We start from the raw sequence: 16592 nt of genomic DNA, 5'->3' as shown, positions 1-16592 counted from the left end.
GCTTAGCTACCAACTGACTCAGGGGAAAAAAAAGAAAGAAAGAAAAAAAAAAAATTTTTTTTAATTAAAAAAAATAAAATAAAATAAACAGGCTTACTCTGCTGCTGCACCACACAGTGAATCTCGACTTCAAAATGTCTCACCATTCTTTTATACAAAAAATAAATAAATACCTAATGCATACGACAAATTAACCGCTCATTGTCATGTCTGTTGTTATCTGTCACATACATCCGTTAGTGGCACGGATTACCCTGGAGTCTAATCAAAGATAGACCAAACCAGTGCACGAATGTCAGATCTACTCACTCAGACGGCATTTCTAACACTGATTTTCAAACCAACCCCTCCATTACTGGATTGGGCCCACAACCCCAACAGCAATGTTGTAGGTGCCGCTGCACTGTGGCACTATAAATCAAAAGATTCCCGTATGTGTATCAAAAGCCAAAAAAACTATTCTCAAACATCAATCAAAGCCACATATTGAGATGATCTTAATTTGAACCACAAGCATTTGGAAAATTAAAACCTCGTGCCTGCCATTACAACAAAAAGAGGAAAAAGAGGAACCACAAATTTCGACTGCTGCAGCGTCTCTGGGCTGCTTTGATGTAAGAGTAGTCCCCAAAGACCAACCATCTACTCGTCATAGCTACTTTGAAACTAATGGGGAAACAGGAAGCTAAGGGGACAAGGCAGCCATCTAGCTGTGGGAGAAACTATTGATATATCTCAGGAGGAACTTGGGAAGGTCAAACCACCAAACCAAGATGATGGCCCATGAAGGTTAAGAGAAACTGCAATGACATGTTGTACATCATCGCAGCACGCCCAGTTGTTAGGAGTACTATAACATTATCATCATTATGAATCGTGCATTTTTCAAGCAGCTCTTACATGAACCTCTTCCTCTCAATAAAAGTCTGTTCCAAATTCTAAATATAGCCTCTAGACAGCACAAAATGTGATCAAAACTTTCCTGAGGAGATAAAAATACATATCCTTACAGGCCTCTCATTTTAATCCTATTTAAAAATGTGAATCATTAAGCAATTTATTTGATAACACGTTATGTGCACATAAATTCCCTCATCTAGGATCTGGCTCGATCTTTCCCAGAAACCCATATACACGCCAAATGTTTCCAGAGAAATACCGTAAACACTGCAGTGTGTCTACACAGACGCACACACAGAAACCCCTTCCTGTTTTCAAAGCGTTTGCAAACTCAATCAAAGACACAAGGTTTAGGATTTACATCTGTGCCCTTTTATGTCTGTGACCTCACAGGAAAGAACCATCTTAGACCAGCTGCAGCAGAGAGCTCACTACAAGGCTCAGCCTTCATGCTCCCGCATACAGCATAACTAAACTAAAAACAATATCCACAATTCAGACACTTAGTGCTAAAAGCACTTCTTAGAGGCATTAGGATATGGTCTGTGAACATCAGAGGACCATCCTGACAAAGAAATAAAGATAATCACTGCTATGTGGATGCTGTGACGGACGGACAGACGGACGGACACACTCTCTCTCTCTCTCTCTCTTCTGGTGGCTTAACAGTATATGTATTAGGCCTGCCACGATTAGTCGACTAGTCACGATTACGTCGACTATCAAAATTGTCGACGACTAATTTAATAGTCGACGCGTGGTTTGAAGCTTTGTAAGATCACAAAAGACGCAGGAATAAGTAGTAGGATTTAAGAGTGTAATAACAGACTGAAACAGAAGATGGCAGCACTGCATGTACAAGGATGCCAGCTGCCGTTAAACCCCGAAGAAGAAGAAGTAGCTCTGTCCCAGAATTCATAGCGCAGCCCAGCTCAGTTTCCAACAATGGCGGCAGCTAGTTAGTTTTAATATTACTCTTATTATTCTTTCTGGGTCACAAAATAAACGTTTAAGATATTTTCAGGCGAGAATGTAGCTGTGTAAACCTCAAATATCTGCTCAGTTTATCAAGACACCACATATTTTCAAAAGCGCTCCGACGTTTTCGGTGACGTCTGTTACCCACTAGCTCGATAGCTAACCGGGGGCTAGGCTCACTAGAGCCGTGAGAACACCGGACTCCGGCAAATCGTTTTCAAACCCACCGCAGTCTTTCGCTGCTCAGGTTAAACATATATAGGTCACTTAGATAACTTAACAATGTTATTGTTTGGCTTTTTTTACTATTTTATTTGTTCCGGAGTAAATCGGTTTGGCTGAGATTAAAGTTATAGTTTTTACTCAGCTGAATAAACGTCAAGCAGACAGCTGATTATCAGAAGTGTGAGATGCTCCAGAATTTACTCCGGTGTCCTGTTATATTTTAGATAGCAAGGAGTTTATTAAACTTCACCGAAACAATCTGCAAATTTCATTACAATTTAATAAACTATCATCTTGTCTTTATTTTTAGTTAGCACATACCTTACACACAGCTGTAAGCTAATGATAGTTATATAAGAGCAGATGCTGCTGGTGCAATAAGTTGTACGCTGTACGTCCAATGGATGATGATCTGATTAGTCGACTAATCGCAAAAACAATCGGTGACTAGTCGACTATCAAAATAATCGTTTGTGGCAGCCCTAATATGTATATATCTACACATGGCATACATTCACATCAGGTCTTTCTCTTAAAAGTCTGTAAATTGGTTTGAAATAGCCTCCAAATAAACTGCCATAAATGTCAGCAGTGTATGTGTGCTCCTAAAATACTTCAAGAGGAAATGAAAAACTTAAAAGAGGGAAGTGGCTTGGGTTTTAAATACACAGAATCCAGGACCAAATCTGGCCATGGGAATGGAACAGCCCAACACTATACAAGGCCTGTTCGTATGTTAACATGTCTCGGTTACAGCCAAAGCCCACTGACTGTACAAAGGTTCATTGTCATTATTGAGACAAAGCAGCAGGTTCTAATAAAACAGGCAGACGTTCAGACATTGATACTCTCTACACAAGATAAGTTTTAGGATTACAAAACATTTTATTAGGTGGACACTGTGTCAAAGTCTGTAGAAAGACATTGTAAACTTCCCATTATAGCCTAACATATAAGACATATATGTACGTCCTAAATCTGCCATGCATCTAATGAAATATGAGAATGCAACCATTAACCAGTCAAGTACAATACTTTTATAAGTGCCCTTACATATCTATATATACATATTTGTCAAATAACACCATTTCATTAGCCTATTAACTACTGCAGCCACAACCATCACTTCCTCAAAAGAATACAGAAGCAAAACCAAAGACGTGGTTAGCTCAGCAGACTTTGTTAAAGGTAAGGTGTGTCTGCAAGCTTAGACTAGTAATACAAAGGTTTTGGAGGAGTAGGTGGTGGAGGTCAGAACTAACAACTGGCAGTAACCCCAAATAATACTATCTATAAAAAGGTCCAGGAAATTGTTTAGCTTAACATGAGGGCCACAGGATATAGGCAATTACCCAGGCCATAAAGCACTAGCCCTAACAGCTGAAGTAGCTGTCTCCCTTTGTCGTTTCAGGACATGATGGGGGTTGTTTGGGAGGAATGTGTTTGGAAGGCTCCGCAACAGGAATGGGAGTGTAAACCAGCCCACAGGTGATAAGATCACAACAATGGCAGATAAAACGCTGAGCTGTCAAATCAATCACACAGATGGGAAGAGGACACAGGGAGAGGAATCACTAAAAGATCACACTGACAACAGACAATACCACAGCACTACAGGAATCTAAAACAATGAGCCTATACCCTAGACATGTTTGGTGAGGTACTGAGGCAACTGACCTTCACTGATGAGACAAAAAAAAAAAAAAAAAAAAAGAGTCCTTCATCCTTTTTAAGTAAAAAAAAGAAAGAATCAGACTATATACTTGGACCAGCTAAACTATATTAGCAATATTAGCATGTGTTTATTAAAAACTGGAGGAGGATAATAAAAAACGGTAATTTGGAAAACAAGAGATATAAGCACAGTACACCTCAAAAGGCAGCCGCTTTGGTAGAGATGAATATTTTAGATAAACGTGACATTCACAAAGAGACTGCTTGCACATACTGTGCTTGCATAAATCTCCCACGTCTCCCAGGAAGACCACAGTCCTCGTCTACAGAATTCACATTAGCCTTACATCACAGCACACATCCCAGACGAGACGCAAACCAAAATCTCACAAGGCTTTAAGTGCGTTCTTGTCATTTCAGCCATGTGAACATTGTTGCACCAAGGCCAAGTAACATGTTCTCAGCAAAGGGCGTGCTGTGTGTAAACCAGCTCGGCTTACCACCTATCATTTAGACTAAACCACCTCAGGGCTATCTGTTCACAAACCATGTGGATACTTTCACATTAAATGTTTAAAAATCGAGGCTGTGAGAGCAAAATGTAAAAGAAATTAATAATAAAATAAATAATACATCCCTAGTTACATTTGTAAATGATCCTACGCTTGTTCTACATATGAGAAAAAAGGCAGTTTGATTAAGGATTCAGAGGCTCAAAGACCAACATTTAATTCATCAGTGGAAAGTGGCTCTATTTCACTATGTAATATGGTGAAGATTACTATGAGGGGGGAATGATTATCCTTGACTCTTTAAAAAAAAATAAAATAAAATAAGTGGCACACCAAATCTTTTCTTTTTTTTTGGTCAATAGACGTGTCATGAAAAATATTTCATTAAATTGATGCTTTTCAGCAAAAATAAATGGCTCAGGCAGCGCTCAGTATTCCGTTCACTCCATTACTATGAATCATACAAGAGGAAAGGTGGTGAAATCTTAGCAACAATGTTTGGATCGCTTCGCCATTTTAGCTGCTGCCATCATGCTGAGTGGAACTGAGGATTTTTATTTTTTAGCCTGTGGCAGTAGTTCTGAAAAATTGGGGATCTGGGGCATGGATGAGTTCCCGAGATTATTGAAGGGAGCCGAATCAAATTTAGGAGATGAGGTTTCACAAATTCACACAATTCAAGCTGAATCAAGGTTTAAAGCAAATATAGCCTGGAATGAATTCATGTGTGAGCTCCTGTGCTTTGACATGAGGAAAGATAAATAAATCCATGACACATGTTACATAAAAACAAAACAGCAGTGTAGTTCAAGGACAAAACCTCCATGCATTAAATCAATCAGTCTCACAAAGGCCAGAAAGATTGAATGGGGAAAAACAACCACAACAACAAAAAACATGGGTGTGTTTCAGACATTAAACCGTGACACTGTAAATGGCTGAAAAGAGCATATGACAAACGCATTGTGAAAGAAAAATCACGTCGAGATGGTTAAGAAAAAAAACATGTAAAATAAACGACTTGAAAACGAGCACAGGCGCTTATATGCCATGTATTGTACCGCGAATGCAGAATATGTGATCACTGTGTGACCGTCGGTGCAATGCGAAACAGTGTACAGTGCTGTGAATGGGCAGGCAGGTACTTTATGAATGGAGGGGATCATGTGACCGCAGCACCTCCCGAAGCAGATATTTCTCACTGACTGTCAACAAGCGCACACAAGGGATCAGCCCATTAAAACAATACCAAAATGCGACCTGAAATGGGCGCGACGTGTACAAAAACACAGCTTGCACATATTATAATCGATGCCCGTAGGTTGTGAGGCTCTGGACGTGAATGCGATGCCGTTTTTAAGCGTTTTTATGAATGGAGGATTGTGATATGTAAATGAGCATGATTGAGAAAAAAAATGGCATCTTCGGCTTTTCAATGCCGACTTTGCCGCATTAACCGCGAAGAGCCTTCATTAAAGAAAGGCTAGACTTAAAGACAAATACAATCCGCAATATTTTAATCGATGATTATGTTCCGAAATCATGGCGGACAGCAGTTAGACACAGATCTGGGCTGTCAATGCAGAGGACTCAGATCGTGATGTACTGAGAAAGCACTCACATAAAATTATATTTAGATTACTGCCATCTATGCGTCTGCTCCGAACGATCCTTCGTGAATGAATACATTTCCCGAACATAAATAATAATACACCAAGCAAGTGCCTCGTAAATGAGCAAAGATTAGTACATGTTGTGTACAATGTTGTGGCTTTAATTTGAATTCTCACAGCATATACTGGTTAGCAGTATCATAAGCCTGCAAAAAAAGTAGCAACGAGATTAATATTTTACTATGGATCGATGCCACTGTTTCCCCGGCACGGTTCTGTTTAATCTCACAAGGCAATCCTTTCTATTAGCTTGATAAACAAACAAACACGGGGGGAAAGTACAACGTGTTTCTTATTGTTGATATTAGTAAACCAAGACGATGTAATGGCAACGTTGCTCGGTTAGAAATGTCACCGGGAACTAACGTAGCTCGATGCTCGGTGTGTTAATATCTACACATATAAGCACATATTGAAGATTAGCTGTGTGTTTAGATGTAAATGATAAAATAATAATAAAATAATGTGTGTGTAAAACAGGACTCACTCGTTGTTTGGATTTGTTGAATCTTCACTCATTTTTTTCCTCACGGGGATCCAAATCCTAGCAATAGCATCGACGACGCAGTGACGGCGGGATAAAATACCACATATATCACCATTTTCCTTCACATACAGAAATAACCCCTATTTCGGATAGTAAATAAACGGCGTACAAGGGGCATGCCTAACTCAGCGTCCCTATGAAAAGCAAGTGAAGCTAGCTGGACGTTAGCTTTTGCTGGCTGGGCTGTAACGTTAAATCGCGAGGAGGAATGACAATCGTTGATTCATTTTATCCTCCCTGGAAGTAAAATCCGACCACAACAAATGGGCCATCTGGAGCATCCTCTTCAACTGACACAAATCCCCGGCTTGCAAAAAGGTGCATAGATCCTCAAAAAATGTAGAAATCGTTGTAGGTTGTATCGTTTGGCAGGTTATTTATGGCTGGCTGTCGAGCATCCATTCGCCAACTTCAGGTCCAGGACAACACTTGAAAAAGCGCTGTGCAGCGTTGCTCCGTCAACGTGTCCGAGTAATTTTCAGTAAAGGCATCCAATGCCCCCCAAAATGGTCCGACTGTTTTCAGTATTAGCACCGACAGTTAAAGTAAAAATACATAGACTTGAAATTTCCTTGAGAACTTGATGGACATCTGCTTTAATCGAACTCCATTTTCAACTCGGGGGGGAATGAAACATCGGAAAAATGGGCGGATATGTCGACCCTCGCTTGAAAAAAGGATCCTTCCGCGACGTAGTAAAAACATAACACTTGTGATAGAAAAAATACCAACCCAGCTCACACTTTGCTCTTTATGCTTAAAGAGTAGCGTATATTATACTAAACCGCGTTCCCCCGTAAGCGTATGCAATAAGTTAGTAAGATTTCTTTCTAAAGTTGACCTAAAGTAGTCCCCCCACTTCCCAAAAGAAGTTTCCCTTCAATCACGCATTGAAACAAGAGGGAAGCGTCTGTGTGATAGCACGCAAAGTAGGCTAGAAAATAACCTAGAGGAAGGACCTGAGCTGACACGGAGACTTGGTCATTAACAATTTCTGGTATATTCTTTTTTTCAGTTGTATTATCGTGATCTACCTCCCTTCCGAACCGCTTTTAAAATCCCAATGCAAAATAGCGGGGAAGTGCTGCAAATATACACAACCGAGAGTGCTGCAGCACGTGGAATTATATCAGACCCTCTTCACGATTTAAGTGTTTCAAATCAAGATGGTATTTCTATCTCTGAGCGTAGGCCAGGGTTATTTATTATTCAGTGATAGCAGAGTGAAAAGTGAAAGACTGTAAAGACTAATTCAGAAAATGAGGATTTTTTTCCTCTGGAATGTAGAAATAAAAATCTGAGTAGGGCACGGTGTGGGATTTTTGAGAACTGTAATTGGCCGTAAATGTAAATAAAAGGCATTAGGATTACACTATAAGCTACAAAAAGGGGGTTTGGGTGATCACTAGAGAGTATGGCACTAAAACAACTGCGTATGGCTCAAAGTTGTGCTGCCAAAACTGCCTTACCTAGCTTCTAAAACTGTACCAGGCAGCTAAAACTCCCTCCAGAATAAAACAGTCAAAGAAGTTGCCAGAAAAATCCATGTGTGCTAGTATGAATCTTAGTTGCAAATGTGTTAAAATCCTTTCAGAGCAAATTGGCAGCCTGGTTGCATAAGACTTAAATGCTATTGGATTTCTGTGCTGTGTGGAAAAGGCAAGAGATCAGGCTAAATGATTCTGCTTGGTTGTCATAGTGACAACATGTTGTGTGAGAAGTTTCTTTGTATTTCTCTGGCTTTCATACAGCTTGTGCTACAGTATTATGCTGACGGCCATATGAAACATCCCTCTGTGTCACTGTACATATACTACCAGTCAAAAGTTTGGACGCACCTTCTCATTTAATGGTTTTTCTTTATTTTCATGACTATTTACATTGTAGATTCTCACTGAAGACACCCAGACTATGAATGAAAACGCATGGAATTATGTAGTAAACCAAAAAAATTTGAAATAACTCAAATTTTAGATTGGTCAAAACAGCCACCCTTTGCTTTGATTACTGCTTTTGACCATCTTGGCATTCTTTTGATGAGCTTCATGAGGTCGTCACCCGAAATGGTTTTCCGACAGTCTTGAAGGAGTTCCCAGAGATTCTGAGTACTTGTTAATAATAATAATAATAATAATAATGGATTGGATTTATATAGCGCTTTTCTAGGCACCCGAAGAGCTTTACAATACCACTATTCATTCACTCTCACATTCATACACTGGTGGAGGCAAGCTACAGTTGTAGCCACAGCTGCCCTGGGGCAGACTGACAGAAGCGAGGCTGCCATATCGCGCCATCTGGCCAACACCAGTAGGCAAGTAGGGTAAAGTGTCTTTCCCAAGGACACAACGACCGGGAGAGAGAGCCCAGGGATCGAACCGGCGACCTTCCGGTTACAGATGCAATTCCCAACCCCCTGAGCCACGGTCGCCCTTTTGCATTCTCTCTGCGGTCCATCCCACTGTAGGATGTTGTGGTAGTTGTGCTGGTTCAGTATGCCTTCAGTTTTGAATAAATCCCGATCACATCTCCTCCTCCATGCTTCACTGTGGGAACCATGCATGTAGAGATCATCCGTTCACCCTTTTCTATGTCACACAAAGGCACGGCAGGTAGAACCAAAAATCTCAAATTTGGACTTATCACCCCAAAGACAGATTTCCACTGGTCTAATGTCCATTTCTTGTGTTTCTTGGCCCAAACAAATCTCTTCTGCTTGTTGCTTTTCCTTAGTAGTGTTTTTTTAGCAGCTATTTGACCATTAAGGCCTGATTCGCGCAGTCTCCTCTGAACAGTTGATGTAGAGATGTGTCTGCTACTGGAACTCTATGTGGCATTTATCTGGGCTCTAATCTGAGGTGCTTTTAACTGGCGATTTCTGAGGCTGGTGACTCGGATGAATTTATCCTCAGCAGAAGTGGTGACACTCGGGCTTTTGTCAGTTTTGTCACGGCAATGCTCTTTGCAACTGCAATTCGGGGACAAATTTAAAGTTTTTGCAATTTTCCAGACTGACTGAGATTTGCTTCTTAAAGTAATGATAGACTATCATTTCTTTTCACTTAGCAGATTGGTTTAAAAGTTATTGGACTTGCTGACAAAAATTTAAATATCCATCCATTCATCTACTTTCTTCTGCTTATCCAATTTGGGGGCGTGTAGTATTTGACAAGGCTAACACCAGAGAGACAGGTAACTATTCATGAATAGTTAACTATGTCTAATTTAGACTCACCCGTTAATCTAATCCAGGTATGTCACTGAACTGTGGGAAAGAGTAAAGATAACCTAGGATACAAGGATTGTTTTTAATACTTGAATTGAAATCCTGTAGAAATAGACTGAAGAACCCACGGACATCAAATCCTGTTTCTTCCCTTGAGATGTTCTGCCAGGCTTTTACTGCAGCCACCTTCAGTTTTGTCTTCAGTAACTAAAATTATGCCCTATTGGGCTGAGATCAGGTGACTGACTTGGCCACTAAGGAATATCCCATTTCTTTGCCTGGAAAGACTGCTTTTGCGGCATGTTTTGGGTCATTATCTATTTATACCCTGAAATACCGCCTGATCAGAGTATACCCCTATACACTTCAGAGTTCTTCCTTCTACTTCTATCAGCAGTCATATCGCCAATAAACACTAGTAACCTGATTCAGTGAGCAGCCATACACGTCCATGGCATAACATTGCCTCCGCCATGTCTGATAGATGACGTGAAATACTTCATGAGCTATTTTATTTTTTCACCATTATTCTGGCAGAAGTTAATCTTGGTTGCACCAGAGCTGGGCAGTCTTGTTTAAAAGTTTTCTATCAAAGTCTAATTTGGCTGTGCTGTTCTTGAGTGTAACCAACCAGTGCTTTGCACCTTGTTATAAACCGTCTGTATTTACATCCATTAAGACTCCATTTGATTTTAGACTATGACAAGGATACACCTACAACCTCAAGAATGTGCTTAACTTTTCTAGATGTTTTGAAGAGGTTCTCTTAACCTAGAAATGAATTCTGTGATCTTCCAGGTCTATTGGCCAATGAATTGTTTTACATATTGTTCCAATTATTAATCTGATTACTCCCAACATTTTTGCTATCTCTCCAATTGGTTTATTTTGTCTTTTTTTCCAGCCTTGTGTTGGCCTCATTCACTTGCATGAGCATGTCTTTGAACCTCATATAAGATGTCATGTCAAGAGCTATGAAATTCTAGTTCAAAATTCAGAATCAGCTCTTTTATCTGCTTAATTTGTGGACTAGGCTTCTCTTTGTCATGAAACTGCTTGTCAGTCAATTGTCCAGTGAGCCTCTGAAAATGAAGGATTTTATTTAGAAAAATGGCCATAATTCCAAAACAGACTGCCTGAGAGCAAAAGCTCTCTTGGGATTGTTTTCTCAAAAAAAAAAAAGATTTCAAGCTGACATGAATGTTTATACAAGCAGTCTGTATTATAAACGGGGTAATCAGGTTAGGATACTGCATCTTTGTTTTATTTAACATGGCCTCTTCACTTATTTCTGATTAAGTTACCATGATCAGGTCCAAATGAAGTGTCCCTTGATTCTTAAAGAGCAGAAAAGAACAATGAACATGATTTATTTTTCCTACTAGCATGCCTTTATCCTTTAGAGTATTTAGAGTTCAGGAAGTCAGCCTTCTTTCTCATCTCACAAATATGGATGACCCTAGTCCATTTCCTGTGTTTTTCACACTGAACATACCACACAATGTAGCATATTTAAACCGGCCAACAGGAAGTTTAGCTGATAGAAGCATCCTTAACTTTACTCACTAAATGCAATCAGACTCATCATAATATTCTTCAAGGCAGTAAACAAGATAACGTTCCTGTATTGCCAACAAGGAACTACAGAATGGATGATATTTTTAGCCCGATACAATCCTCATTCATCAGATCTAAGCTGAGGAGTGAAATGATTTACATACCGCAGTCTGATGTGACTTCCGTTAAATCATGTTCCTTTATTTTTCAGTGACTTTGCAGCACAAATTTTTATTTACTTGAAGCGTCTGATGTATCTTGTAATGTGAAAAGAATGTGATAATTCAATGTGAACAAAAATGATAAAACTACCAGACAAACTTGTTTCCATTGCGTTTTTATTATTTTCGTGTTTGCACAAAAAATCAGAATCTAAACTTCAGTAGATAAACAAACTTGCTCATGACATGAAAGAGATTTTCTCTCCTTGAATGCCTTTATTTAAAATGCAGCATCAGAAAGCATTTGGACAGCAAAATGTGATCAACTGCACCTAGGATCACATGGGAACCTGTGATTCTGTACCATCCATCCGGTTCACAGTGAGACCATCTGACACTGGGCGAGTGATTGGACATTTCCTGGACAAGTTGTTAATGCTTCACAGGGCTAAGTAGATAGACACATAGGCCCACATTTGCACCTATATAGCTAATTTTGGAATGGCCACTTAACCTAATCCTGAAAACACTACAAAAAAAGGGCTCCAGCAATACTAAGCACTGTACCACTGAGCATGGGAGATTCATCTATAGCAGGCGTTTCCAACTCCAGGCCTAAGGGCCGGCATCCTGCAGGTTTTAGATGTGTCCTTGATCGAACACAGCTGTTTTAAATGGCTAAATGACCACCTCAACACGGCCCGGTAATGAACTAATCATTTGATTCACGTGTGTTGATCCAGGGTGATATCTAAAACCTGCAGGACACCAGACCTTGAGGCCTGGAGTTGGAAACCACAGATCTATAGTTTCTGGCCTGGCCAAGAGAGAGAATCAGATGTCTATCCCCAAACATATTGCTCTGATCATCTCAGAAGCACAGCAGCTTCTAGAAATGGAGAACTATAACTGTGTAGCCATTAGAGGTGGGAATCACCATACATCCCACGATACGATATTATCACAATACTTAACGCACGATACAATATTATTGCAATTTTTAAAAAATTTTTGCGATATTCAGATTCTGTACATAAAGGTAAACTTTATCAATATTCATTTTATCTAATATCAAAGTCTCACAATCAGTCTTTCTCTCATTTCAGTCAGTTTTATTGTTGACAAACTGAACGGTTTGTATTACAGTCTAGTCCAACTTAACTGAATGCAACCATCTGGTACAATTATAGCTATTCTGAACTATGCAATTTATGAAAAGTATGCAGCCCATTCAGCAACTGAAGAATTTGAAAGTAAATTAAAACAAAATATAATTTTACATTAAATAAAAAAGTTTTAAACTTAATTAAAATAAAACATGTCTTAAATTAAAATAAGTAAACTGTCATGTTTATTGCTGCCCAAAAAAAAGTTTGGACTTTTGGACAGTGAAGGAATGTCAGGATTCTTGCTCAGAAAAAGGAGCTGATCAACATGCTCTGAAACCAGAGCATGTTCCAGTCCACAAAAACTTTTTTTGTAACAAAATATCGATTTCTGCTGTCCCTGTATCGATACATTATTAGCAAACAAAATATCACGAAACTACACAGTATCGATTTTTTCCCCCACCCCTAGTAGCCATACAGTCTCCAGTACACTCAGGGCAACGAATGACCCATGTAGGCTGATGGTTTGGTGAATGAGTAATCTATTATTCATCCCTTTGTTTGTTATACAGATGTATATATATGTGTAAATATATGTATGTATACAGGGAGTGCAGAATTATTAGGCAAGTTGTATTTTTGAGGAATAATGTTATTGTTGAACAACAACCATGTTCTCAATGAACCCAAAAAATTCATTAATATCAAAGCTGAATGTTTTTGGAAGTAGTTTTTAGTTTGTTTTTAGTTTTAGCTATTTTAGGGGGATATCTGTGTGTGCAGGTGACTATTACTGTGCATAATTATTAGGCAACTTAACAAAAAACAAATATATACCCATTTCAATTATTTATTTTTACCAGTGAAACCAATATAACATCTCCACATTCACAAATATACATTTCTGACATTCAAAAACAAAACAAAAACAAATCAGCGACCAATATAGCCACCTTTCTTTGCAAGGACACTCAAAAGCCTGCCATCCATGGATTCTGTCAGTGTTTTGATCTGTTCACCATCAACATTGCGTGCAGCAGCAGCCACAGCCTCCCAGACACTGTTCAGAGAGGTGTACTGTTTTCCCTCCTTGTAAATCTCACATTTGATGATGGACCACAGGTTCTCAATGGGGTTCAGATCAGGTGAACAAGGAGGCCATGTCATTAGTTTTTCTTCTTTTATACCCTTTCTTGCCAGCCACGCTGTGGAGTACTTGGACGCGTGTGATGGAGCATTGTCCTGCATGAAAATCATGTTTTTCTTGAAGGATGCAGACTTCTTCCTGTACCACTGCTTGAAGAAGGTGTCTTCCAGAAACTGGCAGTAGGACTGGGAGTTGAGCTTGACTCCATCCTCAACCCGAAAAGGCCCCACAAGCTCATCTTTGATGATACCAGCCCAAACCAGTACTCCACCTCCACCTTGCTGGCGTCTGAGTCGGACTGGAGCTCTCTGCCCTTTACCAATCCAGCCACGGGCCCATCAAGACTCACTCTCATTTCATCAGTCCATAAAACCTTAGAAAAACCAGTCTTGAGATATTTCTTGGCCCAGTCTTGACGTTTCAGCTTGTGTGTCTTGTTCAGTGGTGATCGTCTTTCAGCCTTTCTTACCTTGGCCATGTCTCTGAGTATTGCACACCTTGTGCTTTTGGGCACTCCAGTGATGTTGCAGCTCTGAAATGTGGCCAAACTGGTGGCAAGTGGCATCTTGGCAGCTGCACGCTTGACTTTTCTCAGTTCATGGGCAGTTATTTTGCGCCTTGGTTTTTCCACACGCTTCTTGCGACCCTGTTGACTATTTTGAATGAAACGCTTGATTGTTCGATGATCACGCTTCAGAAGCTTTGCAATTTTGAGACTGCTGCATCCCTCTGCAAGATATCTCACTATTTTTGACTTTTCTGAGCCTGTCAAGTCCTTCTTTTGACCCATTTTGCCAAAGGAAAGGACGTTGCCTAATAATTATGCACACCTGATATAGGGTGTTGATGTCATTAGACCACACCCCTTCTCATTACAGAGATGCACATCACCTAATATGCTTAATTGGTAGTAGGCTTTCGAGCCTATACAGCTTGGAGTAAGACAACATGCATGAAGAGGATGATGTGGACAAAATACTCATTTGCCTAATAATTCTGCACTCCCTGTATATGTATTGTAACTGTAACTAATTGACAACACTAAACTTTTAACCTCTTTTAGCCACATTTGTTATTGTGTAGTTTCCAGAAATGATCATCTCCAGCTTGTCTGTGAGGCACACTCGATAACTACAGTGGACTCTCAGTCATGTAGGCCAAGAGGTGTGGCTTACACAAGAGGTGTTGATTTTTTAAGGCCTGGCAGCTGAACACAACAATGCATACCTATGATTAGTGTGGGCCTGGCCTCGGAAGTCTACAACTTTTAGGCAAGCTAATTGCAGGGTGGTGAGTAGAAAAGGTGTAGTGGCTAGAGGGGAAGGAAGTGTGAAGGCCTTCAGGCGTGTTTGATGTGCTTTGAACCATCTCTCTCTTTCACTCTTTTGGATTGTTTATGTGCATACGGTATGTACCAAAGACACAAACATTTATTATCTTGCCTAATCACCCTCAAAATTCCAGTTTTGAAATCTCTGACTACATTCAAGCAGCATGAGGGGATTTTCAAGAATGTCTCCAAACAAATCCATCTCTCTTTTGAGAGAGATTTATGTGGATAAGTAGATGAGTAAAGTGTGTAAAGCTTAAAGAGCTGGTCTTGTGACCACGCACAAGGATGTTCATATGAAAGGTCAGTATGGATTCAAAGCCCTTGAGAGAAATACATCTCTAGAGTTATCAAAGTTCTGTAAATCACCAGAATTTGAACTATGTGGAGACCAACACAACTTTCTTTCTGAAAGGCATGGCCACACTGTGTGCTTTACATAAAGAGTGTTATAATAAGTTATATGTCCCATGTGTGCAGAAAAAAAAAATTAATAAATAGTAAGTGTGTTACTTCAAATAGTTTGTTTTGCTTTCTTAAATGTCTGTTTACGTGTTATGCATTCAATTTTTTGCAGCTAGGACAGTTTTTCCATTCCATTTTAGACTGACTATTACATTTAAAACTACATCAGCTCTCAAAACTTGATGCACCAGTTGGTAATGTCTCAGCTACAAAAATGGGAAACTAAATTAGTTTCAACCACAGTTCGCTTTTTCAGTATTTGAGACTCTGTTACTTCCTATTGTTTGCATGTTGTGTGTGGGCTTGACTGAAACTTGATCTTGCTGGGGAAGCTGTGTTTAGGGTGAGGTGGACAGGCCTTTGTTACTGCCTGAGGGGTGTTTATTTGGGCGGCTTCAGTTGGCTTCCCTGTAATCATCACCCAGCCCCACAGGATATAAGGGATTAATGAATATGTTGGAGGGGAAGTTACAGATGACTATTTATCATTCTCATGGGGATGAGAAGGAACGGGATGAGAGACAGTAGAAGAAGAAGTTGCAGAAGGTGCATTTGAGCAAGCGCACATATGTGGGCGTTTGTGCAAATACGATAAAAGACATAGGAAGGAAGGGTAAAAAGAGAAATCCTCTCTATCGTATCTTATTGGTCCTTCACTTTACAGTGGTAATAGTTTAACATTTTTACAAATGCAATCGTGTGAAAAAGTTTACACAGGACTCTGTGCATTCCTGTGAAAATTAAGTACACCCCATGATTCAGGAACTTGTTTTGCTACAGTTCATTGAGCTTTGTAGGCATTTGTTTCGGCACAGCCCTTATGGTATGCCTTTGACTGGACCATTGGAACACTTCAATTCTTGGGTGAACTTGGGATGTTGTTAAGAGAAAACAGCCCTTTCAAACAAGCCATATTTATTCAGTCTTTTTAAAATTGTACTGTCATAAACTTTAACATTTAACGCTGACTGCTGCCTGAGGAGTGTGTAATATAGATCTTCAGAATTATGTCATTCTACTGAGCTTTTCTGGGCTTATCCTTGGGGGGAACTTGCTGGGACATCCACACCTGAGAAGAGGGTTAGTGT

General features: G+C 39.8%; 1 protein-coding gene across 1 annotated transcript in view; it reads right to left on the bottom strand.

Annotated features, from left to right (window-relative positions):
* spred1 (sprouty related EVH1 domain containing 1) overlaps positions 1 to 7339 on the bottom strand; it is a 38672-nt gene extending 31333 nt beyond the window's left edge. The window contains exon 1 of the mRNA XM_085441105.1: positions 6450 to 7339. Within this exon, the coding sequence (XP_085297231.1) occupies positions 6450 to 6481 (32 nt within the window). The 5' untranslated portion in view covers positions 6482 to 7339. The remainder of the gene's footprint in view (positions 1 to 6449) is intronic.
* Positions 7340 to 16592: the final 9253 nt, after the last annotated feature.

The sequence above is a fragment of the Copadichromis virginalis genome, linkage group LG19, assembly GCF_057382275.1.
Source record: "Copadichromis virginalis isolate Kocher_CV1m ecotype Utaka linkage group LG19, C_Virginalis_male_GT1.1, whole genome shotgun sequence".
NCBI lineage: Eukaryota > Metazoa > Chordata > Actinopteri > Cichliformes > Cichlidae > Copadichromis > Copadichromis virginalis.
This window is presented reverse-complemented; position numbering and strand designations above follow the sequence as displayed.